At 39.2% G+C, this 27,538-nt stretch overlaps 1 protein-coding gene across 1 annotated transcript; it reads right to left on the reverse strand.

The window, feature by feature from the left end:
• Positions 1 to 714: 714 nt before the first annotated feature.
• EHD4 (EH domain containing 4) lies at positions 715 to 25,474 on the reverse strand. The gene is made up of 5 exons (XM_019471611.1): positions 25,264 to 25,474; positions 20,299 to 20,396; positions 12,048 to 12,460; positions 7,833 to 7,997; positions 715 to 5,295 (listed from the first exon to the last, which is right to left on the reverse strand). Exons 1-5 carry the CDS (start codon positions 25,410 to 25,412, stop codon positions 4,759 to 4,761), a joined length of 1,362 nt encoding a protein of 453 aa, XP_019327156.1. The 5' UTR covers positions 25,413 to 25,474; the 3' UTR covers positions 715 to 4,758.
• Between the last annotated feature and the right edge of the window lie 2,064 nt (positions 25,475 to 27,538).

The raw sequence follows: 27,538 nt of genomic DNA on the forward strand, positions 1-27,538 counted from the left end.
CTTAGATTTGCTAATAGTAGGAGCAATAGCTAAACTGTAGCATCCTGGTGGCACAGATGTATCTTTGGAGATGCTTCAAGTAAGTTGTGTGTATACAAGAGGAGGAGAGGGGCAGAAGGAATTAATTTAGGCACAACATCAATATGAATGTTATATTGATATAATTGGTTATTTTTAAGTAGTAGGTAGCACAGTGTGAAAGATGCCCTTGGATTTTTTGGGACAAACATATCAACAAAGTACATTTTGCTAAACTGTTATTTAATCTACTCTTCTTTTTCAAGGTTAGTACCCCCACTGAAGTTAAAAGAAGTGCCTCTCAGCTCAAGTTTCAAGCTTTCAATCCTCACAGGAAGTTTTTGATTTATCTCCCACGCTTGGACTTTAAGAAATTTCCACGCTTAGACATTAAGAAACTCCAAAATTACATTCCGCTATAAAAAGCTAGTTACAGAAAGGTGCTAGAGGTTTTTTTTTTCCTTTTTAAATATAAATTTAATTCTGGACTCAAGCCTTGGTGTGGGCAGTAATTTCAGCAACAAGTTCAAGGACACAGAAAAGAGATAGCCATAACCTATTATGGATACATAAACTGAGGTGAGAAAATAAGCAGCTTGCCAAATAGCTGCTATGCCCATGAGCCTTAAGTAGCAGGATTACAAAATTCTAGTCACTGAAAGGTTACCTTCCAGAAAGAAGCTTACAAAAAAATCTCAGGTAGTTCAATATTAGTTTATTAAATCAGCAATTTTTATCACCGCTTTCTAAAAATGATTACAAAGCATATTAAAATACATTACAGTATCTGCAAGGAATTTATTGTGTAATAAAAGTGCAACAATAATGAACTTACAACTTTGTTTGCCTGGTTGGACAGACTGAAGCATACTGCACAGATCAAGCCTTCCCTCAAATATTAGAGCGTCTTTGAAGTGAAAACACAGTATTTAACAAATATATTAGAAAAGGTAAGCATGTGAAGTAGAAAAAGTTCACGTTCATTCTCCCAGCGCTAAGTTACACATAGCCATCAAACCATACACTTCAAACTCTGCTTGAATTTCAACAATACAGAGAGCCACCAAAGTGAGTGCACGTTGTGAAGGGAAGGAAGTGAGAAGAAAAAGAGGGCACATTTCAAGTAATGGGGATGAATGATGTTGTTGAAAGTCAGGGACCGATACTGCTGCTTTGAGACAAGGTTCCTCACAAATCCATACCATCGCCAACAACTGGGACCTCACCCTGACCTAAAAATCTTTGTAAACCCACCATTTTCAAGCTGTCACAGCTTTAAAAGGCTCTCGCTGTCCTGTAGTGTGGTTATGAGTGGCAGCCCCACATTTTCTGTTCCAATCTATAACAAAATTCTAATTAATTTCTGTGGGAACAGATTAGGGTTGGGAATTAAAACTGTGTTGCAGAATAGTTGGAGAAGAGGTAAAAGCAGCAGTGTCTATTTTGGTTTATGGCAGCAGACAGGATGAATTATTAACAGTTTTGAATGATCTCGCAGCAAATGTAATCAAAATCCTAGGCATAAAATTGCCAACAAATCCAACATCTTAGTCTTTCTTCAGCAGATGTTAGTAACATCAAACTGAACACCAAAAGCTCCCAATAATTACCAAAAGGACAATTTCATCAGAGAAGGTAATCCTGCTTACTTCTCATGCTCCTAACACATGGACTCACAAACTCCACAGAACATTATCCAAAAACTGTTGCGTGTGGCTGGTTTAACTAACTGAGTGGGCTTGCAGGATCTGACAAGCCAAGAGAGCCAGCAAGGCAAATGGAGTAGGCCCACGGGTCTGCGAGGAGGTAGTGAGAAAAGAGATCCCTTCCCCTGAGCAACAGCAACCTACTATATCAGTTTAGCTGTGCAAGAAACTGCTGTTTAAAGTCCACATGAAATGTACTTTATTCCTATCAATTAAGTACGATGCTAGTGCACTGCACCACATATCTAGAAATACATTTATGCATGTAGCTCTGCATGCCATCCTGAAACACTTCTATTCCACCAGATAACAGAGAAAATCCACCTCTACTCCTATACATGCTTTGTGCATTCCCCTTCCAAATTCTACAGGAAAACAAAGCAAAACATTTCAATCCCATCTAGACAAAATATTTTAACTTATCAAAATGATGCATTTCAATTTGTCTCCCCTAAGCCCACATTAGCACACTGTCATGGAGACTGAAGAAAAGGCTGCATTCTCCATTTTACTAACAATAAAGCTAGAAAAATAAAATCACTGAGAACCTATCCTGCTCCTTTCACTGAAGGAGGGTGTTTCTACTGGCATAGGATCACATAGCTCCAATGCATTTGGAGCATCACCCCTGGAAGATACACACAGTGGGAACTCAAACATGGGTCCACCCCTGGAACCCTGTGCTGCTGAAGAGCAAGGTAAGGCAGACAGAGTTGGAAGACCAGCAACTTCCCAGATCCTCTCAGCTTTGCCCACACTACAGCAGTCACAATACACAAGCTTGCTTGCTTTCTCCTGGTGGCTTTCCTTACTAAGCTAGTCAGGTTGGTCATCGGTGTATGAATTTGTTACTGACTGCAGACACTACACACAAACAAGCATACATTACTGCTTCTGCAGCCTGTTTTCTTTAACAACTCCTGCAATGTCTATAGAGTACTTTTTGTTCAATTAAAAATAAATTACATAGAAAATCAGTTACTCTGCAGATGTACAGTCACACAGGTAGACTCATGGTCAAGTTTCACAGCTCTACTAAAGTGCACAGAGATGCACTAAGGCTAATTTGGCTCTTAATTTAGGCCCAAAGTTGGTATGCTTGAACGATAAGACAAAAACCTAAGAATTAAAAAAAAAAAAAAAAAAAAGCAAGCAAGTTCTCAAGAACAATTTAACTATGCCAGGATATCCCTGATACAGGCCTGGAAGCCTGGCAAGGTAAAGGTGTTGTTCTGTCATTACTTAAAATAGCTTCATTGTTTTCCCATGGGAGAGCCCTGGCAAAGTTCATGGTAATTTCACATCAGAATAGAACAGATGCAGAAAGATCAAGAGGTCCAGAAAGATCTGAAGTATTAAGCCTGACTGACAACCTACAAATGTACGATTTGAAAAAAGAAGCTGAGGCTCTTCTTAGGTCACCTACAAATGAAATCTGAACATGTACTAAAATCTTAACTGGGAGACAATACCCAAACTACTTCCCTCCCCACCCCTACTGCAAGGATGCTAAAACACTTTTTGGCTTGCTCTGTCTCAGAAGGCACTACTGCTACCACTTACTGAGACTCAAAGAAAAAGTGCTCAAAACTACAGTACCTTTGATGTGTAAGGTATTTCATACTACAAATGGAATACAAGTCAATTCCTGCTCACATGCATAGAGCAAATCTGACTGCAAGTTTGATTTTAGAAAAGAATTGGCCCTCCCTGAAAGACTCAAGTTCACAGGGCCAAAAATCTGCGGTCTTTTCAGATACTGATAAAAATCAGTTGTAAGCAGCTGATATGTTCAACTTTGTGTTGTCAGAAAAATGAATGCTTATTAAGCATCCATTCCTTTCATGGATTGTTTTCAATAAAGGAATAATATCTGGAGGGACCAGCCTATCATTTATTACAGTCAATGTAAAGATTCCTGTTAGCCTCCCCATCTTTCAAATCTGCCACCATAGGAATCGAATCTCTCTTTTGTGGTTGTCAGCTACATGTTGGCAAAAGAAAGAGTTAAAAACTTTTCTTAAAAAATATACAGAGATAACTGTATAATTACCTGTAAATAGAAATTAAATACCAATGAAAATTTCTCGAGACAATTTGATGTGCTTTGAAGAGGCTGACTTTGAGCAATGCACCTTTTCTGAACAGAAAGTGAAGCTTGGTTTCAGTGGAAGTGTGATTATTTTTTTTTAGCTTATGAAAACATTCTGCTGTCACTTTGAACAATTTAGGAATTTTTTGTCTGCAGAGCAGCTAAACTGAAACCTCAAAAGAAACTCCAAATCCAAGGAACAAAGGAGATTCAATTCTTCTAATGATAAATCTGAGCATATAGTGCTGTATAAAACTGAAGCAGCAGTTCTTCAGATAACAAGACACAATGATGACAGATTGAAAGAATCATTTTAATATTTTGCAGTTCTAACTATAATCAGTAAAGTTCTAAAAAAAGTCTGCTCATATTCTGAGCACTTAAAAGATTCTCCCCATTACTCTTCTCTCTTTTTCTAACCCCCTATTAAATAATAAAAAGAGCAAAAATAAAATTTCCTTTTATATTGGCCCTTTCTTAAACTATAGAGATGCTGACATTCACTCGATGCCTAAAGTATGTTTTAGCATAGAAAATGTTCCTTGCATAGGCAGGTGAATTTAACATGTAGAGCTTCCTTGTGCTATTTAAAATAGTTTGGAGAAACTTACAGTTGATAAGTATTTAGGTTTGGTGAAGGTCAGTGATTTTTATACATGGCTTTTTCTCCTTTATAGTTGTAAAGGCAGCAAGACACAGAAGCAGGACTACATAAACATTTTCACCTTACGACAGATCTATACAAGGCACTTGTGATAAGCATGTCTGAGTGAAGGTCAGCAGGGACAGCTACACAAATGTTTCCCTGCTACCATGCTTCTAATTTCAGTAACTTGCATGAAATGCGTTGTGAGGTTTAAGGATCTAAGCCTAATTTCAAATTCTGGTGGTTTCAACACGTTTGTTGAAAGATTTCCAAAATCCTCATTCTTCTTGTATTTTTCACTCTACTGTCTGGAAAGGTTTCCTGTGAGATGGTGGCACCAGGTGGGAAGGTAGTGTGCCAGGCAGTTCATATCCATCCAGTTTAATCTTGATGAGATGTTTGGCTAATGCAAACTCCTCATCATCCAACATCCCATCACCATCACAGTCTGCAAGTTTCCAGATCTTCCCCAAGACACTGTTGGGTAGCTTAGAAGTCACCATCTCCTTCTTTGCACTAATCCCAGATATTTTGCCATTGATTGGTGACAGAGTGTAGAAAATCTCATCATAAGCAGGTTTATCTTTGGCAACAACCCATTCGTCTTCATCAGCTCCTTCCTTAGCACCTTCTCCATATCCGTGGCCAAAAGGTCCTGCCATGGTGCCATCAAATGCTCCACCGTGTACGATCTCTGTGGGCATATTGCTCTCTTCCTGTCTGATCAGGCTCATCAGGGAGGCAATTTTGTTGGCCAGCATGTTATCCACAGCTTCAATTAGCTTTGGTTTCAAAGAATGAAATTTAGTGAAGTCACAAGTCTCCAACAGCTCCTGCCAATGACAAAGGTTTCAGTGACAGTAATTAGAAACATTTCCAATACATTGAAGAGGTTAAAGAATGGGCTTCAAATTAAAATAATCTGTTATCTTCTGAAGCAGTTTCCATAACTGAAACTCCTCTTGAAGGAGAAGAGTTGACACATATGTACCATACACCCAATATATTGATCAAACACACTAAGACAATTTTGCAACAGTGTATGAGCTTGTATATTAAATTACATTTACAATACAATTTTCAAAATGGCAATGCATAAAAACATGGCAGTTGATGAATGTTACCCAACAACTTTCCATTTGGTGATTTTCTTCCAAAGATCAAAGAAAGCACGCAAGTAGGTCCTCAGTCCTGCTAGCACTTATGCAAGCGTTTAAAGTTAAAAATAAATCCAAGAGTTTGCAGGACTAATCTGATTTTATAGATTAAACTTCTTGTTTGTGGTTAGGTCATGAAGAATTGTCCTTTGCCAATAAAGAAAAACTGAGTTGGGATAACAGCAGCAGCATATTTATAGAAGTGCTGCCAGAACTTATGAAGTCATATGGTCCCTGCCGACTTTTCATCTTGTACATAAACTCCTACTAACCTCAGTGAGATGTTTAACTAGTCGATATGTGCTATTCCAACACAAGCCCAAGCATGTTTTACACCAGAGCACTGGAAAATTAAAAATGCTTTAGGCAATTATTAAATGATTTCTACATGCAAAATACTAGCCGGGAAGAGAGAGTTACAGTGGAAACTATTAAAAACCCCCAAACAACCCTACCCAAAACCCCTCTCAAAATGGGGTCAAACTGCTTTAACAAATCACATCTATCACCTCAGGGAGCTGCTCCCGTACATATCAGAACTATAATGATATGAATCCAAGAAACCTGAAGCACAGGCAAGTGGCTTTGCCCATGCACACAGAACTTTGGATTTCTTGGAGGAAAACCACCAACCAGCAACCATCACTCTGTTCAGGTGACATTTATACATAATCACCTGATTTACGGCAACTGATCAGTATAAATTTATGATCTGCAATAAATCTTAGAAAGCAAAGGTCAAACCTGCTATCAGTTTTGGCACAATTTTGTTTTCTCACAATTTTGCTCCTCATTATAGAAGTGACTGATCTCTCGTATATATTTGCTGCCATCTGCTGCTGAGGCTTAGCAACATGTACTATTAGTTTGATAAAGTTCCATTCAAATTTTGTTTCAATATTCAAACTGACAAATGATTACCTCTCATTCTCTCATTTCGCATCACCAACAAAAGTGGCAAGGGAAGAAAGAGTCAACTTTTTCCACACAACCCCCTTTTAAAGCCTAACTCATGAAACTCTTCCAACAATCCTGCCTGTGAAAACCTAGCTGAAATAGATCTTGTGCTTCATCTATAATTTACTGTCTCATACCAATAATTGATTCCCAAGTCAAATATTTTAGTCCACAAAAGAAACTTGTGCATCCCTATAGATAGAGTAATGACTGGCTGATTAACCTATGATTAGCAGTGTAAGTGTACCACATAAATTGTCAGAATGATACGCCAAGTGTCAATCTGGAAAACATCCTCCATCACGCTCATGACTAACTCACGGTCAGACCAAACTGCAGGCTCCTGATCTCCTGTTCTTCAGCTTCCAAGCTGAATTATCTTCTAATTCAAAGGCCATTTAAGAAGCCTATGATCCGAGATCCAAAAGTTGCAAATTGAGGCTTGAGGAATAAATTGAAAAGCATTGCTAACACAACATTAGCTGTTCTTCCCTAGGATACTCTCTGAACAAATCACCTCAAATCAGAGGACAGAAACAAAAAGGTGAGAAAGTGACAAAAAGTTGCTAGTAAGATTGCATAAAGTTCAAAAGAGGAACAAGAGACAAAAGGTATTGAAAAGTTAACAATAAGAGTATAAATTGAGAACTTCTATCTCTCTTCTTCATAGAATACAAGCTCAAAAGGACAGGAAAAAACTGAAAGGCACCATTTTCAGAAGAGATAGGTTTTAAGTTGGACTTTTCAGGTAACACATTGCCTTTATTACTTACTGGCAAACAGTACCAGTAAGAGCAAGAACAGAGTACGGTAAAAATGAGTCATATGTGACTAAGGATATCTTCACATACACAAGCATATGATAGCATTACAAAAGCGATACAAATACCCACATTTAGGACACAAAACAAGAACCAGCTTAATCCCCAAGTGTCCACTGCCATTTCACTTGCACAAAACCTTTAGTATCGTCTGCCATGAGGGACCAAATATTGACTAAAAGGACAGAAGGTGTGATTCCTCATGGCAATTTCTGTAGTCCTGTATCAGTGGATACACTAAGCAAGTTACCAGTTTTTTTTGTTCTGCACTGCTTCCAAGTCATGCTAACAGACACGATTGACTGTCACTTCAGCTGCTCTATTGCTGAAGACTCTAAACTACAATGCTGAGATACTCTGTCCTACCTTTTCCAATCAGGCAATCCTGTTGGGAAGTTAGTATTATTTCAGTGGAACTGTAATCTATCATCTTACCTGCATTTTCTTGACTTCAGGGAAGTCCCCTGCTGAGATATGGTATTCCCTTTGCAGCTGGATGTAGATCTCTGGTAATCTGCTGATCAGTTCCTTCTTCTTGTTCTCTTTTCCAAATACAGAGGGCATTTCTTTTTTCAGATAGCTGATGATATAAGCGTGAACCTAAAAAGAAGCAAAACTGAAATCAAAACTACTGTTTATCTACACTTAACATTAGTGTTCTTCACCCAGGTCATAAAAAGAAACAGAAAAACTATGTTTCTCTAAGTCAGTTCAAGGATAAGATATTATCAACGATTGTTTCTGGAACTTCATGTTTACATGAACAATTAATCAACTAGCTTTTGCTGCTTTCAGCGTTCCTGTGAGGGGCAGAGAGAAAGCAAACACATGTAAAAGAAATACAGATGCACACTTGCAGTTTAAGGAGAAGCACGGTACAGCATTCTATCAGTACCAACAGTGAGAGAAAAAGCAAGGTCCCAAAACCATGTCCTGACATTACGTGCATGGATCATACACAGAGCGCCATACTGGTCCACCTGTCTCAGTGGTAGAGATTTCTAACTCCATTTGTCTCACCAATTATTGTGGAAAGCAATGGGATAATGCCTCAAGTAATCCAAGTGTGCTAAGTGGCAGGGCTATCTAATTGAAGTGACACTGCATTCCTACCTATTTACTCCCAGAAAAGTGAGTACCTATGGTCTATATTTATGCAGCCACCAGAGGATGACAGAGCAGTTAGTATACTGAACAGCATGCCATGGCTGCCTTGCGAAGCCTTAGGGAGGAAAGTAGAACCTTTACAGCATATATGGAAAGACATTAATTTAGGATGACAAGTCCTAAAACACTGATACTTGCAGAGGTCAGTTTCCCATCCGCCATGATCAAGATAATCCAGCACTACCATCAAAACATCCATCCTGCCCATGCACCCTCCTGCCACCCTTACCCTGAACCATTCACCTCTTACCCTTTACCGCCCTCCCACCACCTTTCACCACCAAAAGGATCTGCTTGGCCACTCAGCGAGTGATCTGGTCCAGGACAGAAACGGTGGTTGCACTTTGTAACTGAGGTGAATTCACTTATCCAGTGCATTGTGTGGACACTGATACTCGTTCTGCACACGAGAGGGAAGCGCAAGGGCAGCCTTCTTTTAGAAGCAATGCACATCTATCACAACTTGACATAATCAAACTGCTTTCCTAAGCTCCGACCCGGCCAGGACCACTGAAGTCAAATGACTTCCACAACAGGATAAATCTTTACAGAACTCAGGTCCTTCTTCATTAAAAAAGGATGCAGCTGTTCCCAAAACAGAAGTTACTTACAATTTTCACACACAGAGAAAAAAAAAATGTTAAAAAGTAAGAATTTATATCAAACCGTTAAACAGTAAAAAGCTGAAATGTTGAAGACTGGGGGAAGACAGACTACCACAAGAAAACATCAGGAGAAAAAAGTGTAGATTATGTAGATGTGGTGTAAGTATAATAATCAATACCTACCAAAACATGACATAATGTGCTTTATAGTATTCTGTACAAACCTTACACAATCTGTACAGGAGAAGTGCTCTCCCATTCCTTTCCTTATTTATTTAGGAGGCTTACTGGAAACAAAAAAAAATCCCTTTGTTTTTAAAGAAAAACGGTGTAACCAGTTTTTATTTGCACGTCTTAAGATCACAACTTTCACACAACATGACTTCCTCATGTCTAAAAAGAGTGCATGCGTTTTAATTGCAGGTAAATTTAAATTTTACAGAGGAGAAAAAAAATAAACAGCATAAAGAAGCAGGGTTTCTGCATAAAACCATGAAATTTTCTAATAGGTCAGATATGAGTATTTCTCCAGAATGACAGAACTCATTCAACAGGGATATTTCTAAGAGAGTTTATAAATCATTGTAAGTAATTTTATGTATCTTATGTTTAAAATAATACTTCTAGCAAAACCAGAAAAGTATGTTTATAGTTCACAAGCACTAACAGTTTCACATGTATATGTTAAGTGGTCCAAGGTCTGCCAGTACGCACATGTGTTTCTTGTAGATAAGAACAGTTGACATCTTCAAAATGGGATAGTGAGTCACAGGACTTAAAAAAAAAAAAAAAAAGAGAGAAAAAAAAAAAAAAAAAACAAAAAAAAAAAAAAAGAAAAAAAAGAGAGAAAGAAAGAAAAAAGCCTAATGCCCAAATTTGACAGCAAGTTAACAGTTTGCTTTTGGTTTTCGTTACTGTATATGTTTTAGAAGAGATTAAGAACAGAGTGGCATAGAAATAGGACAAAAAAAATGCCAGGCAATGCTGTAAAAAATTAATTTTGAGTGTCAGTTTTAAGTTCAGTTTAGAACATAGAAAGACAACACTGGCAAGATTACATTGCTGCTTTCCTGCAGATAAAGTGTTTATCCCCCTTCCATAGCTGTCTAATTAGCATGCCCTATGAGCATTGTATTTTATATTCACCTTTATCCATTTTTATTTTACATTACATAGAAACACCTAAAGATGATCCATCTGACACTTTTCCACTTCCAAAACGATTGTAACAAATGAAAGCAAAAAGCTGCCAACAACATCCACAAAACAGATTGAGATCATAGCAACTTTTAACACAACATCATCAGGAACATGATTTTAAATGGAATTTTCAAAGAAGCAACTGCTATGGGGTGCCCTAAAGCTCAGGCCACAAAAAAAACTTTGAGAGTTAATTAAGTCAACATAGGAAGTGGTATGCATCCCCACACAACTATTCTTCAATCAATGTAAGTGCAAGTCCTCTTCATTTTTCCTTAGAATTCCACATGAAAATGCGTTCCAAGACAACTGCATTAACTCACGTTCTGTTTGATAACTGCGTAAGAAATTAGAATTTCTGTCTGGTACCACCAGCTTTCTCCCCAAGTATTTCTGAGGTTAGTTTTCCTTCTTTTCCAATTTTCCAAATGACAAATCGTAATTCTTGAACCACCAATTTTCATTTTGTTCTTGAGCTTTTCAAAACAACAAGAAGCTTGGCAGTGCTTTTAACTGTTATTCTAACAGCAGCTGCAGTGCTACAATAAAAGAAACTCACTGCAGAATCAGAGAAACAGGCAAAGAAATATTTCAGACTGCAACCAAAGCTTATTCTAGTCAGGCCATGAGAAGAAAGGACAGATGAAGCTAAGCAGGGAGTCTGAAAATTAGTGTAGTGTAAAATATAAACAGAAGGTTTTACAAATAGGTAATTAAAACTTGGTGATAATTCACAAAGCTTTAAAGTGACATCCACTCATTCATCAAAGATAACTAGAGACATATCACAAAAATTAAACGGGTTTTCAACAGTCAGCTGTAGACAATCACAGCATTGTCACACACAGCCTGCCCACACACGCTAGTTAGTGACTGTAAGTTGCATACAATGCATGTACTCCTCCAGAGCCGAAAACAAGGGGAACAGTGACAGGGGCTACCTACAGTGGGGCACATAACTCATGTTCCTGGATAACGAGAGATGGGTTTTTCTGGATATGATGACGCAAAGTCTGTATCACCCAAGTGTCTCTGTGACTGGGAATGAAGAAGATATAATCCGAGAGGCTCAAGAGTTTCAATCTAATGCACAAGCACCTCTCCAATTCATCAGTACCTGTCCTTCGCCAAGAGTGAGGCTTTTAATCAGTCTTGTATTCCAGGGTATAACATAAATGCATTTAGTCAAAGTGTTTTTCCACAGCAGCTGATTGACAGTATGCATTAAAGCATTAATATGCAAAAAAGCATATGGAAGGTTGCATGTGAATAGTTTTGGTTGTGGTTTTTTGCCCCCCCCCCCTTTTCTTTTTAAAGTGTTCTCTACATACCAACTATTATTAAAAAAGTGGTGTATCTCCAAAAAGTAACATTAAGATTACCTCGCTGCACAGTGTAAAAAAAAATTCACTCCCCTACCAAGCTTTAATGGCCTAAAAGGCATCAAATCCCTTCTCTAAAGTTAGGGAGGCATGCCAGTGCAAGTCTCGATTTCCTCCTACTTGCTTCTATATCCTGAGTGGCTACCTCTTCCTTGAAAAACTGACAATTCAATCCATTTGCTGAAAAACACACAGTTTATAAGTAGAGGAAGATTGGGAAGGGTGAGAAAGCACACACTGAAAGAGACAGAAGAGACTGCTCATTCAATTAATTTAGGTTTTTTATCTTTTCTTACCTTTGCAAGTCTTGCCCTCTTAATGAGGTCATTGAGTTTCCGCACAGCAGCCTTCTGTGGGAGATTCTGGATATCCTTGAAAAGATCCTGTGCCTCGGCTTCAAAGAGTCTTCGATTCTCTGTGTTTCGGAGAGGATGGGCCCAGAAGGAGCCAATGTAGACCCGCAGCACCTCTGGAGTGTTGATCACCTTTCCCAGGGACCACATGAGTGCACCGTAGACCCTCATCAGTTGCTGTGTGTCCACTTGGTCAGCCTTATTAAGCACCACTCGAATCTTGTCATCTTGGCCCCGGAATGACTTAATAGCCTCTGAAAACTCATCAGATATATCCAGCTTATGGGCATCAAAAAGGAGGATGATGCGGTCAACCCTCTCAGCAAACCACTGGAGGACTTGGCAGAAGTCGTAGCCTGAAGGAAGAATACACTATTACACTCCTAGCATTCACAAAAGCAAGTCTCAGAGAAGGTAGGGCTGGGGATAGAGAACAAGGGGATCATAGCATCTACCTGGGGGAAAAGAGGAGATGGACCACCTGGAGGAGACTGTCTGTGGACAATGAGGTCAGGACAACTGTATCCTACATTTCCTTAGACCAGTCTCACTACTACTGCCTTTTGTTTTTATCGCTGCTTTTCCCTCAACCTTGCCATCCATAGCTTATGTCACTATCTTTTGTGCTGCTGTGAGTTACTGTCTCACACCCATGTTTGCCTCTTCCCAGGAGTTCTGGCTCCAGCAGAATGCCCAAGCTAAGCAGGTCTCTGGGGCTCTTATCACAAGCTCTCTTCACCCCTGTTAACACTGGCAACTTTGGTAGCATTGCCTATCTGTACAAAGAAGGAAAACAGCAGAAGTGCAGCACTCCAGCGTTAAGTCAGCAACCAAAAATATTTGGATTTTAAAACCATTTCCAAACTTATCTGTCTTTGCATTGCAACACTTGCTGTTATTTCTGCCACAGCAGACTCAGAGATCCAATTTACCAGTAATGTGCCTGTATTGCTGATGGCTTTGGAGACATGACAGGTTACAGAACACGAGCAGTGACCTTTGTGATCATCTGAACCAAACTTTTTGATGTTCTAAAGGAAAGCCTATTCATAGCACCTGTCTGAACACTTTTGTAAGTGCAGCTGATACCTAATCCACACAACAAACAGTATTCAGGAACTCCTTATTCAGAAGTGACACATTTAATCCGCAGAGTCTCACCACTAGTGATGTGGCATTGGGCTTGGCGTGGATGTAACTCACCTTGCTTGAGTAAGGAACAGCAAGGTATGAGCTGGGAGCCAACATCCCACCCCTCCTCTTCCTCTCAGAAACAAATCAGAGCTAAAAGAGGGAGCAGTCAAAATGCAAGGACTGGTGTAAAGTAACCCAAACAGAATCAACAGCTTTGCTCCCAGCAGCATGTATTTAAAGGCCAACAGCAAAGAAAGCTCAGTTACCACCAGTGAGCCCTCCAGGGTGCCTTTGGTCATTTGTCAGCTGTGCAAGATAAGCCTTTAAACCTCCAATCCCTCAGCAAAGAAAACCCACTTAGACTACTCATACATGAACCAGTTATCCAAACACTTCATACACCTGGTCCAGATACAAGCAAAAGACTCTTCACCACTCCTCATTCTCCCTAGCATCTTTTAAACAGTATAAATAAAAGGGTATGGGGACATTGTAAAGTTGCTTAGCTTTTCTTAAAACAGTGCTGGTTCAGTCAAGTCATTATTCATTGTACCTTCAAGTTGTTGGTCTTTAAGAGGGAACCCAAAAGCACATCAGCTTTTTTTGCTTTCCAGTAGAACCTGACTAGGGCCAACATCAAGAAAAGCAGACATACATGAAAGTAATGGGAAAAAATGGTGAACTGCAGATTTGTCATGGAGCATACTTGTGCATGTTTAGCAACAAAGAAAGAATTCAGTCCTAAATCTTTTGTTGAAAAATTACAAATAGCATATGAAATGAAATCCAGAAATTCTAGTTAATAGTAAGAAAATGTCCCCAGTTACCCATCTTCCCTGCGCCCCCCGCTCCCAAAAAAGAGATCATAAAACTTCACTAAAAACCCAGCACAGGCACATCAAACTGAAAGGATAGCGCTATGTTAAAAAGGCGTTATTTTAGGATCCAAAAGGATGCAGGACAGACTCATTAACTGCCTATACAAAAAAAAGCCAACATAACCTTTCCCATTAAAAGGATTACTTTGTAAGGAATGCAAAATCCAGCCCCTTTCCAGATAATGCTGCTCTGGCGCTTTCATACGTTTTTTCCTGTGACCAGTTCCTGAAGGACTGGAACGCGAGATGAAAGGTAGAGGCAAGGAGGAAAGCTGCACAAAACACAGCTGGGAGAGAACTCTTCTCACTTTACACTAACAATCTAATCAAAACCAGTACGAATAATTTATCTTTCTAAAAATTTAGCAGGAAAGAAAGGGAGAAGCGAGATCTTGTACGTCACTTGCATGTCACAACATAGTTGCAACAGTGCACAAGTCTGAGGTATGCAATAACCTGTTCTGATTTCACTCATGTAGAAGGAAATACGCTTGAAATGAAATACATAAAATTGCAAAATGAAGCAAGTTAAAGTCTATTAAGTTTTCCACAAATGGATATGTGAGAAGGTAACTTATAAGGCTGGTGAAATAAATATATAAATTCCCACCACACATTTGATGGATTTTGAACTGTAAAAACAATTGTACAGTCAACAAGTGTATGTTAACTAGCAATAAATTTCTTTTAAATATGAATTCAATATTAATGAAGCATTTGCTTTAAGACAGAAAAGTCTGCTTGTTGAAAATGGGTAAGAAAAAGACCTCAAAAAACCTGAAAAAGTCTGTTCTTTTTAATGAAAATTTGTCACATTAGAAGTACCTATTTTATATACAGACTCAGTAGTTACACATTAGAGTATACCTGAACTACAGAGAAGTGATATATGGTTAAATATTTCAGCACTGAGACACAATGCATTTAGGATCCTGTCGCATACAATACATATGTGTGGATTAGGGCTTTCAAAGTTGATCAGTACTAGGTCAACACTGATCAGTTTGGAAAACTTGACCAAAAAAATTTGGGGTTGATACCTCGCAGCCTCTTGCTGCTCTATTATTGCTATTTCTTCAAAGGTTTGTTCCCAATGACTGATGTCAGCAATTATATCCAGCCTGAGGATCTATGTCTCACCAGGTACAACATCTACGAGCAAATGCATATTAGAAAGTCACAAGTCACCCTTGTACCCAGCTAAGGGAGAGAGGAAAGCAGTGATCCGCCAGCAGCACTGCAGAGCTCTCGAGCTCCTCCCAAGCTGCAGGGAGGGAGCAAGCTGATACCTCCGACAGAGGCATAACTGTCGGGCATCAGTAACGGGCTGAGCAGAGACCACAGAGGAGAATAAAATGAAACAATGCAGAAGAGATGAAAAAGTTGGAGAGAAACTGCACGCAGTTAACAGCCCTGGAAACACTGATGAGAGGAATTATCATGAGCTCTCGTGTCATTAGCACAGGGCAGGGGATCAGCCCTGTGCATGACAGCCACCAGCCATACTCAAAAGATACAGCTGTGCAATCGTGCAATATGAGTGTGGGTCAGTTTTCTGTGCCAGTTAGTAATAAAGGTTTAAACAAACGGTAGGCTTTCCCTTGTGGGCCCAAGGTAAATAATTTCCAGCTCGCCCTAATACCATCTCCCAAAGCTTTTGCAATTCAGAAAATAATTAGGGAGGCTTGATGGGCTCCACCCATCCTCTGCAAGCACGGACAGGCAGAGCATCCAGTTCTTCCACCCCTGGGGCTGGCACTACTGGCACAGCAGAAGAGAGGCACCTCTCAGATGAATGTTGCAATGAGGAGCCTCCAAGCTCAGAGGACAGTACCCACTTACCAGAGGAATCGGGGTGGGCAGAGTGCTGGAGTGATCCCACCTGCCAGTGCTGTCTAAGCGGCACACAACCAAGGCTACAACACACAATTTGGACACGGACAAGAGCAGCCTTTCCCCCCTGCCCAATCTGCTGTTCTTCTAATGCTTTGCCACAGGTGAGCATCTAAACTTCCCAGTCTTTCAAATGGAGCTCAGTCCCACATGGAAAGATGCACTTTTTGCTGTCTGGGGTGAAAGTTTCCAGCTATGTTGATGAAAGCCTGTCTCAATCCAGCACTCCTGGATAACACTCTTACTGCACTCCTGTTGGTGGACTAATCCTAAGGAGAATGTACAGTGTCTCACTGCAAGGGAAAGCCTGACACAATGCTGCAACTATATACATCACCTTACTTAATCCACGACTACATTTTCATAAGCCAGACTGAACTGAGAAAGTTACCTGTATTTAAGTAACTCCAGTTCTAAAAATGCAAGCTACCTGATATCCTCCATTTTCCTCTGAGCTCTTTCCCCGTACTTCTTGAAACCCTTGCCTTCATGCCACTCAATCATGAACCAAACACCCTCTCCCTTTCTAAAAGCAGTTCCTCCCCACACCCTGCAAGACATTGCTTCTCCTTCCTCTTCTCCTTACACTCATTGTTCCTTCCACATCTTGCAGACTATACACACGTTTCTGTCTGACATGGGCTTTGTGAACGTCACCAGTGATGCTGCAGAAGCAGCACAGGGATGGGCATTGTCTGGCCGGGGACAATGCTGGCACACGTCTGCACATTCTCCTCCAGCCACTTGCGCAGCCCCTGAACTGACAGGCGGGAAGCTTCTGGCACACCCTTCTGCCAACAACAGAAGCGGGAAAGGTGTGTCAAGAGAGACAGCTTTGAATGTTGCACTCTGTATATTTTTGACCCTTCAGAAAGCAATCAGCTCCTTCATCCATGGCCTGGATGCTTTCCAGAATTAGAAATAAAACATGGGAAGTAGTGCATATCCTGTATTTTTACATAGTCCTTTACTGTTTTCCTGCATTTTAAAACTGAAAGTTAACATTTGATTGCTTTGTTGGTCTCAGAAGGCTTCACTTTACTCCTAGTGATACCTGTAAAATTCTATCATTATGCAGGTGTTACGTCCATTCATAGGTAAATAGTTAAGCAGTTGCTCATGGGAAGATGGAAAAAAACACCAACAGCAAGGAGTGAAGGTTTTACATTGAGCTCCTGTAACATTATTCTTCCATTGAGCACATTAAAACATCACCAATAAGAAAAGTTGCTGCTCACCGATGTTAGAAACAAGCTAAACTTCTAGAAAGGTAATTTAAAAACTCAGATATGAACAGACACCAATAATGTGCAGAATAGAAAGCATCTAAGAATACTTATCAGGTGTTATTAAATGTCATATTCCATTACTGAATTATGAAAAATCTCATCTTGTTTATACTATTTATAAGTTTGAGAAATATAAAGAAACCAAAAGCTTAAAAAGTTTGAACTATAAAATTTTGAAATACAAAATTGTGAAATTGTCAGAACAGAAATTCTGAAGTATCACCCTGTATATTCAGAGCTTTCCTGGCAAGCACAGAAAAGTATCCCTATGTTTAAATCTGTAATCACCTTTACAGTGAAAGGAAATAGCAGTTCCCATAGCGAAGCTGCAACCTTTTTCAGTGAGAAGCAGCCAGTGAATTTAAGGGGTAACACCACACATTTTGTAGGAAAACACCTCTGTTGGTCTGAAGGTATGCAAACAGAACCTGCTCTGACAGAGGCATATTTAGGGACAGCAGAAAACATCATGTAGAATCCTACTTATATTTGCACACAGTAATTTAAAAAGTAATCTAAGCAACTCAAACTTCAAAACGTGCTAAATTAAGACTTGTAGCATAAATATGCTGAAGTCAGTCCAACTCCTTCAGGAAGCAGGTCAGACAGGCCTTGCTGTGTGCAGCACCACAGGCCAAGTCAAGTTTGTACTGCACAAAACCACCTGTATGGAAACTGCATAAGCAACCCAAAAGTCATACACAGGAGATGTATCTGACTATGCAATATTTCAGACATGAGTGAGTGCAGTATTGCCTAATCATAAGAGCATGCAATAGGTGCATGCAGTAAGTCCATACAGTGCCTTGTAGGTATTTCATGTATGCTGATGCCTAAGTATACGAAACCTTAAGCCTTGGCAGCAGTTGTCCCACAACCCTGGGACACACAGAGAACAATGCTCTAAAGCTGACTCCCAAAACCTTTCTTATGGTACAACCACACTGGTTAAAGCTAAACAGCACACAGGAGAACCACATTTGTGATAGAAGAACTATGCCAAGTTACATATTCAAGACAACCCTTAACACACTGAAAAAAAAAAAAATCATGAAATGCAAACTAGTCAAGTTAAAGCCTGTGAAACAGATAAGAGTTTGAGGTTATCAATGAGCACTGTCAACTTAGGTGAAAGTCTACCATACCAAAGGGCAGGCCAGCTAGGCCATAAAAACAATTGATAAGGCACATACCATCAAGAAATGGAGTTTCTGAACAATAAAGGAACAACAGTCATATGTTTTGTTAAGACACAAGAGTATTTCTAGATGGCAGTGAAGAGCCATGGTCCTTTAAGCAACACAGGACTATCAGTGAAACATAACGTGGAGTGAAACACAACTCTGTCCCACACGAAGTCTGGGACTTCCACAGCAATCCCTAATGGTGTTGAATTTTGTCACCCAACTGCTCAGTTTTTCAGTGGCATATTAATATGATGCTCTAGTTTTCTGCTTAGTTCATGTTCACTTCCATACTGTTATGAAAGTAGCAACAGATACTTGAATGCTGCCAAGCATCATTTTCCCTTGATTTAACAAGCAGAGAGGGAGAACGATGCACCTAATTTTTCTTGGTAGAGGAAAAAGGGAGCTGGAATCCACAATGGAGAAGCAGAAATAGGAGATTTAAGACCATCTTTGATTTTATCAGACTCTCTGTGTAAACTGCGACTCAAACATTTTGTGCACATCTTATAAAAAGATTTTTCAGCATTAAAGATCATTAGTTATACACTTGGTTATTTCTGCCTAGAAATAAGAGTGCCAACATGCAGTATTTGTTTTACTCATCTGGTTTCACAACATTCAAGCCTTCGCTTGCACAGATGTAGAGCACTCATGCTGTTCATCTCTACTAGTTCACCAATGTATCACATATAGGAAAACACAGCTCTCTCCCCATGATGAATGCTTTACATGACTATATGAGCAATAAAGAGGACAAAAACCCCCCACATTCTGTCACTGAACAAAGAATCCAGAAACATCTAGTAGACCAGTTTACTAAGCAAGCATAGTTTAGATTACAGTCCTAAGAATTTAGTCTCTTATTCTGCCAGTGCAATGTAAAGTCTATGGTTGCACAGCTGCCATATATTGTGCTCATTCCAGGCTTTCCTCAAAAAATCCCAGGTGTGAGATGTTAAAGGACTGATTATTTCCCTTCCCACAGACATGAAACACAAAAGTTTCCATTTCTTAAGCAAAGGTCTGAAAACAGAGGGCAGCATAAGCCACACACTGGATCCCTACCATTTACAACTCCACAGAAGTCTCTGATACGCACTTAAATGCAGCTCAAGGAACCAGGGAAGAAAGTTATTTACATTATGCTGTTTTGTTTTAATAGTTTCTCAAAGACAAGCTAATTTCTTATTTTTAAACAGCATGTTAAAAACAGGGTTCATTTCTTCGCAGAATTTTCGTTTTATTAAAAATATTCTCATTCCCTCTTCCTCCTGCTACTCTTTTGACTGAAAATTATATTACAGCATGACTGAGCAACCTTAGGAAGCAACACTAGCAGCTGTGCCCACAATAAAAGCACCTTATTTATAGCCCAACCCCCTCAGTTTTTAAACATGACCAGCTTGAAGAGCTACAGCTATTATGAAACATTTCTTCATTCATGAACTTCAATAGTATATATAAGAGTCTATTCACTATTACTTTGTGGAAAGCAATTAAAATGATGGAAATAAGGCTTCTTCTCAGGAGTGTCAAAGCACTAATTATTCAACAGACCATAAAACCATAGCCATTTGCAGCCCTAGCAGCAGGATGATGGAAATCCCAACCCCACCAGATTTCAAGAGAAAAAAATTCTAAATCCTACATCCAGCCTTAAAACATGGGTGTAATAGGCCTTGTAGTAAGAAAGTTTGGGACACGCCACCACTCAATACCACTAGAACAGGCCCCCCAGCAGATTAGGATGATGACTTGTCCGGTACAGCAAAAATAGTTAGCTCAGTTATTTTCAAGCCCTGCAGCTCACCTCTGCTGATGCGCTGCTTCTCTCCAGAGAGAATGCCAGGGCTGTCGATGATACTGATGCTCTTCAGTACCTGGTTAGGTAACTGAGAACACATGAATCTGCAGGAAAGGAGGAGAAAAAAAAACCATTATCGATAGCTCTAGCTCACATGTAGATTGTCCCTTGAGAGTTCCCCTTTATGTATCTGCTTTTAGAAAGACTCAAGTGAGATTTAAAAAAAAAAAAAAGTTTCTGAATTCCTAATGAACCCCTATGTTTGGCAACCATACATGTTTAAGAAAACAAAATGTAAACAGAGAGCTTCTCATAAAAAAACCACAGGAAAACCTTGTAAAACCGTATGCCTAAGTGCTGATAAAATTCCAAATTTTGCAAGAGCTGACAACATGGGCCTTATATGCAACATTAAAAAGACTCCATAAAATAAACATTTTGCTAGCACCAAAATTAGTATACACAAGAAACAACTCTTCATGTACTCCAACTTCTGCCCAAATTCAAAGAGATTCAAAAGAAAAGGGAAGCAGGCAGAAAGCCATGCTGACGGTATGTTTATATTCCAGTCACTGGCAAGTCACCCTCTCACCTGCTCCGGCAGCAACCCTCCTTACGTGGGGCTTGCGGAGGACCAAAACCAACAATTTCTCCTACAAACGGAGCAAAAGCTTTCACACTGCCAGAGCCAAGAGTTCAAATTACACACAGCATGCTCTAAACAATAACCTCCTGCCTCCGCGATGGGAGACAAATTCAATAGTGGTATTATGAAAAATAAATAATTCATGAGGCTGCTGAGAGTCATGCAGAACACTTCCTATGTTAAATCGAAACTACTCTGATGCTTCTGGGATAGTTCATGACTGAAGAACTTCACCTGCTTTCATCATAAACTGCCTTTAAGAGATTTTCTTCTTATCAGGTAGCAGCTGAAGACCATACTAACAACCCCACAATGTTAACTAACCTACCCTCCTCCTGTGAAGCTGCCCAGAGGTAGCCTAGCAGAGGGTTAAGCTGCAGGCTCAGGCTGTAAGATGTCCACCCTGCGTTAACCCATCGCTTTAGAAGGCACACTACCTCAAGAAATAGCATATCACAGACAGCAAATTTTAACCGTGCTAAGGTCAAACAAGAACTTTAAGACCAAAGATAGTCTGAGTTAGGAAGAGTTCAGGCAGTCAGATACAAAATGTAAGATATATCAAAATTTGGAAGATATTGTTGGACAGATAACGATTCAGATGATTCAAAGGAAATCAGGAAGAAAAAAGTCCTTACACCTCGCTCCACCTTCTTTTTCAGGTGACCTTGTAGTAATGAGTCTGTAACACAGCGTCCCTTCTTGGGTACAACAGAAATGGCAGCATCAGCTACGCCTCTCCCTGAAACCCAAGAGGGGATAAGGAAACAGCAGCCATCTTGGCCTGATAAAACCTGAGGGTATGTAAACAGCACTACCCCTTTTGGTTTGGTTTTTTTTAGTGGAACACCAGGTGTAGAAAATACTGCATATCTGAAGCAAACTCTTCCACTAAGGCTAATTTTCTACTAACTTAAGAGATGCTTTTGAAAGAGCAGTGAGGTACTATTGAATAACATTTTTTTGAACTTTCCAAAACCTAAAGGAGACACTATGTTAAAGCAAACACATTTTGTGGAAGCATAGTGGATGTGCATAAGCAACAAAGAAAATACATTTGACCATGTCAACCATTAAAAAAAAAAAATACATCGCTAGTATGTACAACATGAAGTAGTTTTCATAAATTTGGAAGTTTGAAGACTGAATTTTCATACGTGTTTTTTCTTATCACTTTATTTCAATCTTAGAAAGGCCAGCACTTGTTTAGTATCACTGAGATGTTTCTAGGCTTATCTTACGGGAAGACTGGCACCATTATTTCAGCTGAACAATACGGCAGTATTTTCACTTAGGCATCACCCAAACTGGGACAGCTGGAAAAGGCTGTGCAAGAAAAGAGAGAACTACAGGCCTTAGAAATGTAAAGACACTGCAGTCTTCGCAGCAGTCATTAGCGGTAAAGGGAGGAGGAAAGTATATAAGAAAAGGATGAAATAGAAGGATAAACTTGGAATTAACTGGCTGTAGCTTTTAGAATATATCCATAATCTAAAGACAACAGATGGGTTAAAAATCTTACATCAAACTAATATTTCAGACAACTTAAAACTGTAATGCTAGTCATATTTGAGTATCTCTTTTTGACATTGAGACTTGGCTCTGAACCACTATTTCTTACATGACCTGTATGAAGTAAGATTTTAAGTGCTGCATCATAAAAAGAAAAACTACATACTATCTACCTAAATGACAACAGACCTTCACAAAAAAAAAACCTGTTACAAAAATAGTTGTGCGAATGAGATGACTGTAACTGCTTATGACACATCTGATACTGTCATGTTTTTCATATTATTATAAAACTATTGTTAAAGAAAACCAGCAATATTAGACTATCTTGCAAAAATAAGTTACATTGTTTGCAAAAATGAAATCAACAACCTTGTAATCATCCGTTGATTTTTTTTTTTTTAGATTAACTTTGGATGACTCAAAGAACCTAGTAAGAATTTATACTCCTTTTTGTGTCCATTCAGATACCCATTAGAATAGAGCAGGACCATGCGTTTCTTCACAGCAGCACCAATTTATTTCCGTGATCTTCTGGTATACTGCAATATTCTTTCCTCACTGACTTACACCAGCATCCAAGGGCACACTAGGTCCTGTCCCCATCCCTTTCCCCCCTGAACTTTCCTTAAAAGTACACAAGAGAAGTAAGAGACAAGTTTCTACACTCAGAAGCCTTACAGAGACATCTATCACAAGCAGTGAGATACAGGGGGAAATAAGAAGGGGTCATGGAAAAAAGAGGCAAGGTAACATAAATAAATTAAGGCAGCTAATTAGTAAGTACAAGCCTTGACTGTGCTACTGTGCTCTTGTTTGGTTTTAGTTTCTCCATTACCTCAGTCACTGTTTCCTTTCATGTAGATGAAAAGGGCGCTTTACTTCATAGTCTAAGTGTCCATAGCCTTGGAAAAGTAATACCTTTAGTTTTTCCACAAGACAAAAGACTAGGATTCTGAAATCATTCCAGAATAAAAAAAAAAAAAAAAAAAGTAGGGGGGAGGGGGAGAGAGAAGTAGAGAGAAATATATTAAGACAGGAGTGAAAAATGTAATATTGGGTATAAAGCATTGTCACTGCCAGTATGGCAAATGAGAGAAGGCAAAGCAAAATATGTAGTATGATTGCAAGTAAAGACAACAGGAACAAGTTACTCAAAGATACTGAAATAAAGCCTAAGACATTTTCAACTAGGTAAAGTAGGAAAGAGAAATGAGTTGACAATTTTGAAAAAGCAGCAGTATGATCAGCGTGGCAGACCAAGTATGGTGCCAGGGGAATATAAGCACCTAGATCTCTGCTGTAAAACTAAGGAGCAAATGTGAATGCTGGGGAAGGTAAGATTCTTACAGCACTGCAATGCAACAATACCACAGTCACCAAAAGAACTGGAATAATTCAGTCAGTTACTTTCAATGTACATCTTTTTAGCTAGCAAATAACCTTGCTTGCCTAAGATTCAGGATCTGACACAACTAGCTGGGCAGATGATTTAGCCAAAAATTATGTAACCCATTCATCCAAACAAACATTTAGTATTATTACAGGTTCTGTGTCAATATTTGAATATTGTGCAAAATACAATTTACAGTATAATTATATTAACTTTTCACAGAGAGCACGATGGTGGGGAAAGAGAAATAGAACAGTGATCTGGAGGACAAGACTTATCCAATAATCTCACAGAAAGGGGTCCTGGACCACAAAATTATTATTTAAAATGGGACTTGACTGCATCTTCCCACAGCACATATTCTTATCTCTCAGCAAAGTGATAGTCAAGCCAACTATTAGAAGCTATAAACTTTCTTCTGTGAATAAACACAGCGAGAGATAAGACTGTACATGACGAACTTTTAACACATACGCCGGTGTTTATCAGCCAAACAGGAAAGTTTATTGTTAAAAGAGAACCAATTTAGATTAATTGGCTTGCAAAACCAGGCCTCCATGTCAAGCCACCATCAAATACAGGAAGAAAACAAGGTGATTGCTCACACAATGCAAAGTTATTAATAACTTTTAACTGGAAAGATTTAGCTGGCTACTTAAGTTACCCATGGCAATATTCACAGCCCCTGAACAACTCTCCCCTTTTTTGAAAATATCCAGCAGCCATCCAGAAGCTAACACTATCATCCTGATCTATGGTACCGCTTGAAGACCAAGCTGTTAAGCGTTTAATTTTAACTAGCTGAATATGTACTTAATCCAGAAGGCATATTCAAATAGCCTCCATTCTTATAGGCCTTTTTACATATCCCAGCAATTCACAACTTCAAGAGGCTACACCACCAAGACCTCAGGGGAGACCACCGTAAAGGAAGAACAAGACAGCATCAAAGGGAAAAGATCTTTTCCTTTTTGAATGGTAGTTTTTAATAATATTACTAATCTACCAGTTTTACTGAGCAGAGAAATTTGTGCCTAAACTGATCTTGAGTTCCAGCTGGCGTAATGCCTTACAAACAAGTTAGCTGCTGGAGCGTTTCAGCAGTTTTCTGTAAACTGGTTTTAACAATGATTCTGTTCTCATAACTGAATATATAGAAACACTCCTTACCTTTTAAATTTTTTTTTAGTTTTACCAAGGGTACACAGCTCTATGCTAGTACTACCCTACCTAGTACTGCCTTTTTTTTTTTTAGTTCACTTGAACTGCCACCACTCCTGCTTGTCTTTGAGTATTTATTCCATGCTGTTCAAAACAAATACAGCAGAAAAAATTTAGTAAAAAACATTGATGCTTGAAGATGGTATCAAGTAGAAATTAAAACATAAAAATCAAAAGACAGCATGCAAACAGGTCTCACCTGTTCAGAAAAGCATTTCCAAAGCGGCTGAGTTTGCGGAACGGCTTCTTAGGATCCACAACTAGGGCATTTCCAGGAATGTTTCCTTCTGAATCTCCATACATCACAGCAATAAAAGAATCTGTAGTAGGCTCTGGACCAATCCGCATGCCTGGAAAGTCTTGTTCAAGCAGGTATCTAGAGATGGAGAATACATAAAGTAACAGAATTAATGACTGGGAACTATAGCAAAAGCAAATACCTGTAATTCACTTGAAAATTCCCAAGGATATACACACTCTAGAATAATAAAATTACATTTTCCCTGCATTTCATTATTTCTATTAACTAGGGAGAAAAAAAACCACCCCCACACACAACTGAATTCCAGTTTTTCACAATAACTAGGTAAAAGGATAAAGTAAATCCCTTTACAAAAACAGAGTGGAAATATTCCCTCAACCACTCAAGTGGATGCTTCTACCAATGATCGCAGTGCTGTAGGTTACACTACAAGACATTGCTGCTTTTGTGTGTGTTTTCAAGCCTATACAAGTGCTGCTGGTACTAAAAGGGAGCGGTTTGAAACAGTACATGAGCAGTGTCAGTTTGCTGACAGACCTAACCCTTCGATGAACTCAGTATGATTTTACTAACTTTAACCCATCTTACCACAGGCAGAGATAACACAGTCATGAGACAATTGTTACATCTGTTTGGGAGTGAGGAAACGATTTTTTTCTTTTGATCTGCATATCAAAAAGTAATTGTTAACTAAGTCAGACCTGCAGAACTTGAGGCCCAACAGTAACTTCCACGAGGCAAGTCAGGCAGCGCTGTACCAACAGAAACCATCCTGCACCTCCCTTTGAGTAATCCACTCACAGATGCAGACAGCACATACTCAGTGGACCAAATGTGATACACCAAGTCTTGACTTTCCAGACAACAAGGTCTCAAACGAAGGATGTGCGTATTTAAATGCTAAAACTTAATGGAACCAGAGCATGTATTTACAGAAAAAGCCTTTCTGCATCCCTTCCTGGATGGCAAGTGAGAAGCAAGAGGAGCCCCAAGCCTATCAAGCAAGCCTCCATCTTACAACGTTCTTCCAGCCTACACTATGATAACTGCCACTTTTCAAAAACAGAAGCAGACAACCCTGCTTAACCTTAAAGCATGAGTGCTATTGTCTTCATTCACAACAGCACCATCTTGAAAATGTTCACATCAAGACTAAGACCAAATTGTTTTCAATTATGCTGTAATTTGACATTACAGGAGCATTAACATTCTCCAATCAAGTCATCTCGTAATTATTAATTCCATGGGTTCCAAGTCACCCTGGAATTCTTAAAAAAAAAAACAACCCAAACCCCACAATTTTAACCAAGTACAATTTAACTTTTTACATAATCAAAGCTGGATTTAAATGAGAATTCTTCTTCAGGCATAAATGATGGTCCCGCATTCAATGACAGCACTAGTTAGGTTTGAGCCCATTATATTAACATTGGTCTTTGAATAATAGGTTTGTTCTGGCCCTTAATCCAATAGCACTATGCCTGTTCTGCTATAATTTCATAACCAATATTGATTTGAGAGGACTTGCAGGCTGCTTTTGCTGCAAAAACCATTCTACAAAGTATCTGTACTTGCTGAACAATCTCTGTTTGTCTTTAAATTCAATACCCAAACATTCACAGACTTTATAGATCAGTGCACAGAAGCTAAATTTAAGGAACTAAATATAGAATCATAGAATCATAGAATCATTGAGGTTGGAAAAGACCTCTAAGATCATCGAGTCCAACCGTCGACCCAACACCACCATGTCCACTAAACCATGTCCCTAAGTGCCTCATCTACTCCTCTTTTAAATACCTCCAGGGATGGGGACTCCACCACATATATACTACACATTTCAAAGATCTTTTTCACTAGCCTTAGCAAACTGGCTCAAATCAGCTCAACCTTTGATCTGGGAGGCTTAAAGCATAAACATTTATTTACATGTGATTTCCTGCGGCTTTCTGCTTCCAAACAAACAAAGGAAAAAAATGCCAATGCTAAAAACTGTGGGAAGGGAAGAACACAAGAACAATCATGCCAGAACATGCCAAAGTCGATTTGTTCTACTTCTAGAATAAGCTGTACCTAATGCACAGTAACAGGGAAATAAAACTAATCCCTCTCCAAAAGCAAAAAAACCCAACACTCAAACCTCTCTGCACATGCAGGAGTGTACAATGCAGCAGACCCCTCATCTTTACGAAGTAGATCATGTATCAAAGCA

Source organism: Aptenodytes forsteri, unplaced genomic scaffold, assembly GCF_000699145.1.
Source record: "Aptenodytes forsteri isolate BGI_AS27 unplaced genomic scaffold, ASM69914v1 Scaffold146, whole genome shotgun sequence".
NCBI lineage: Eukaryota > Metazoa > Chordata > Aves > Sphenisciformes > Spheniscidae > Aptenodytes > Aptenodytes forsteri.

What these genes read in the sequence shown, in the direction of transcription:
- EHD4 (XM_019471611.1), bottom strand. Translation starts at nt 25,412, where the DNA reads ATGCGGATTGGTCCAGAGCCTACTACAGATTCTTTTATTGCTGTGATG. An exon ending in GAAGCAGCGCATCAGCAGAG is followed by an intron (nt 12,461 to 20,298) that starts GTGAGCTGCAGG and finishes TTCTTCCTTCAG; the next exon opens with GCTACGACTTCTGCCAAGTC. An exon ending in AGAGGGCAAGACTTGCAAAG is followed by an intron (nt 7,998 to 12,047) that starts GTAAGAAAAGAT and finishes GCTTCTTTTTAG; the next exon opens with GTTCACGCTTATATCATCAG.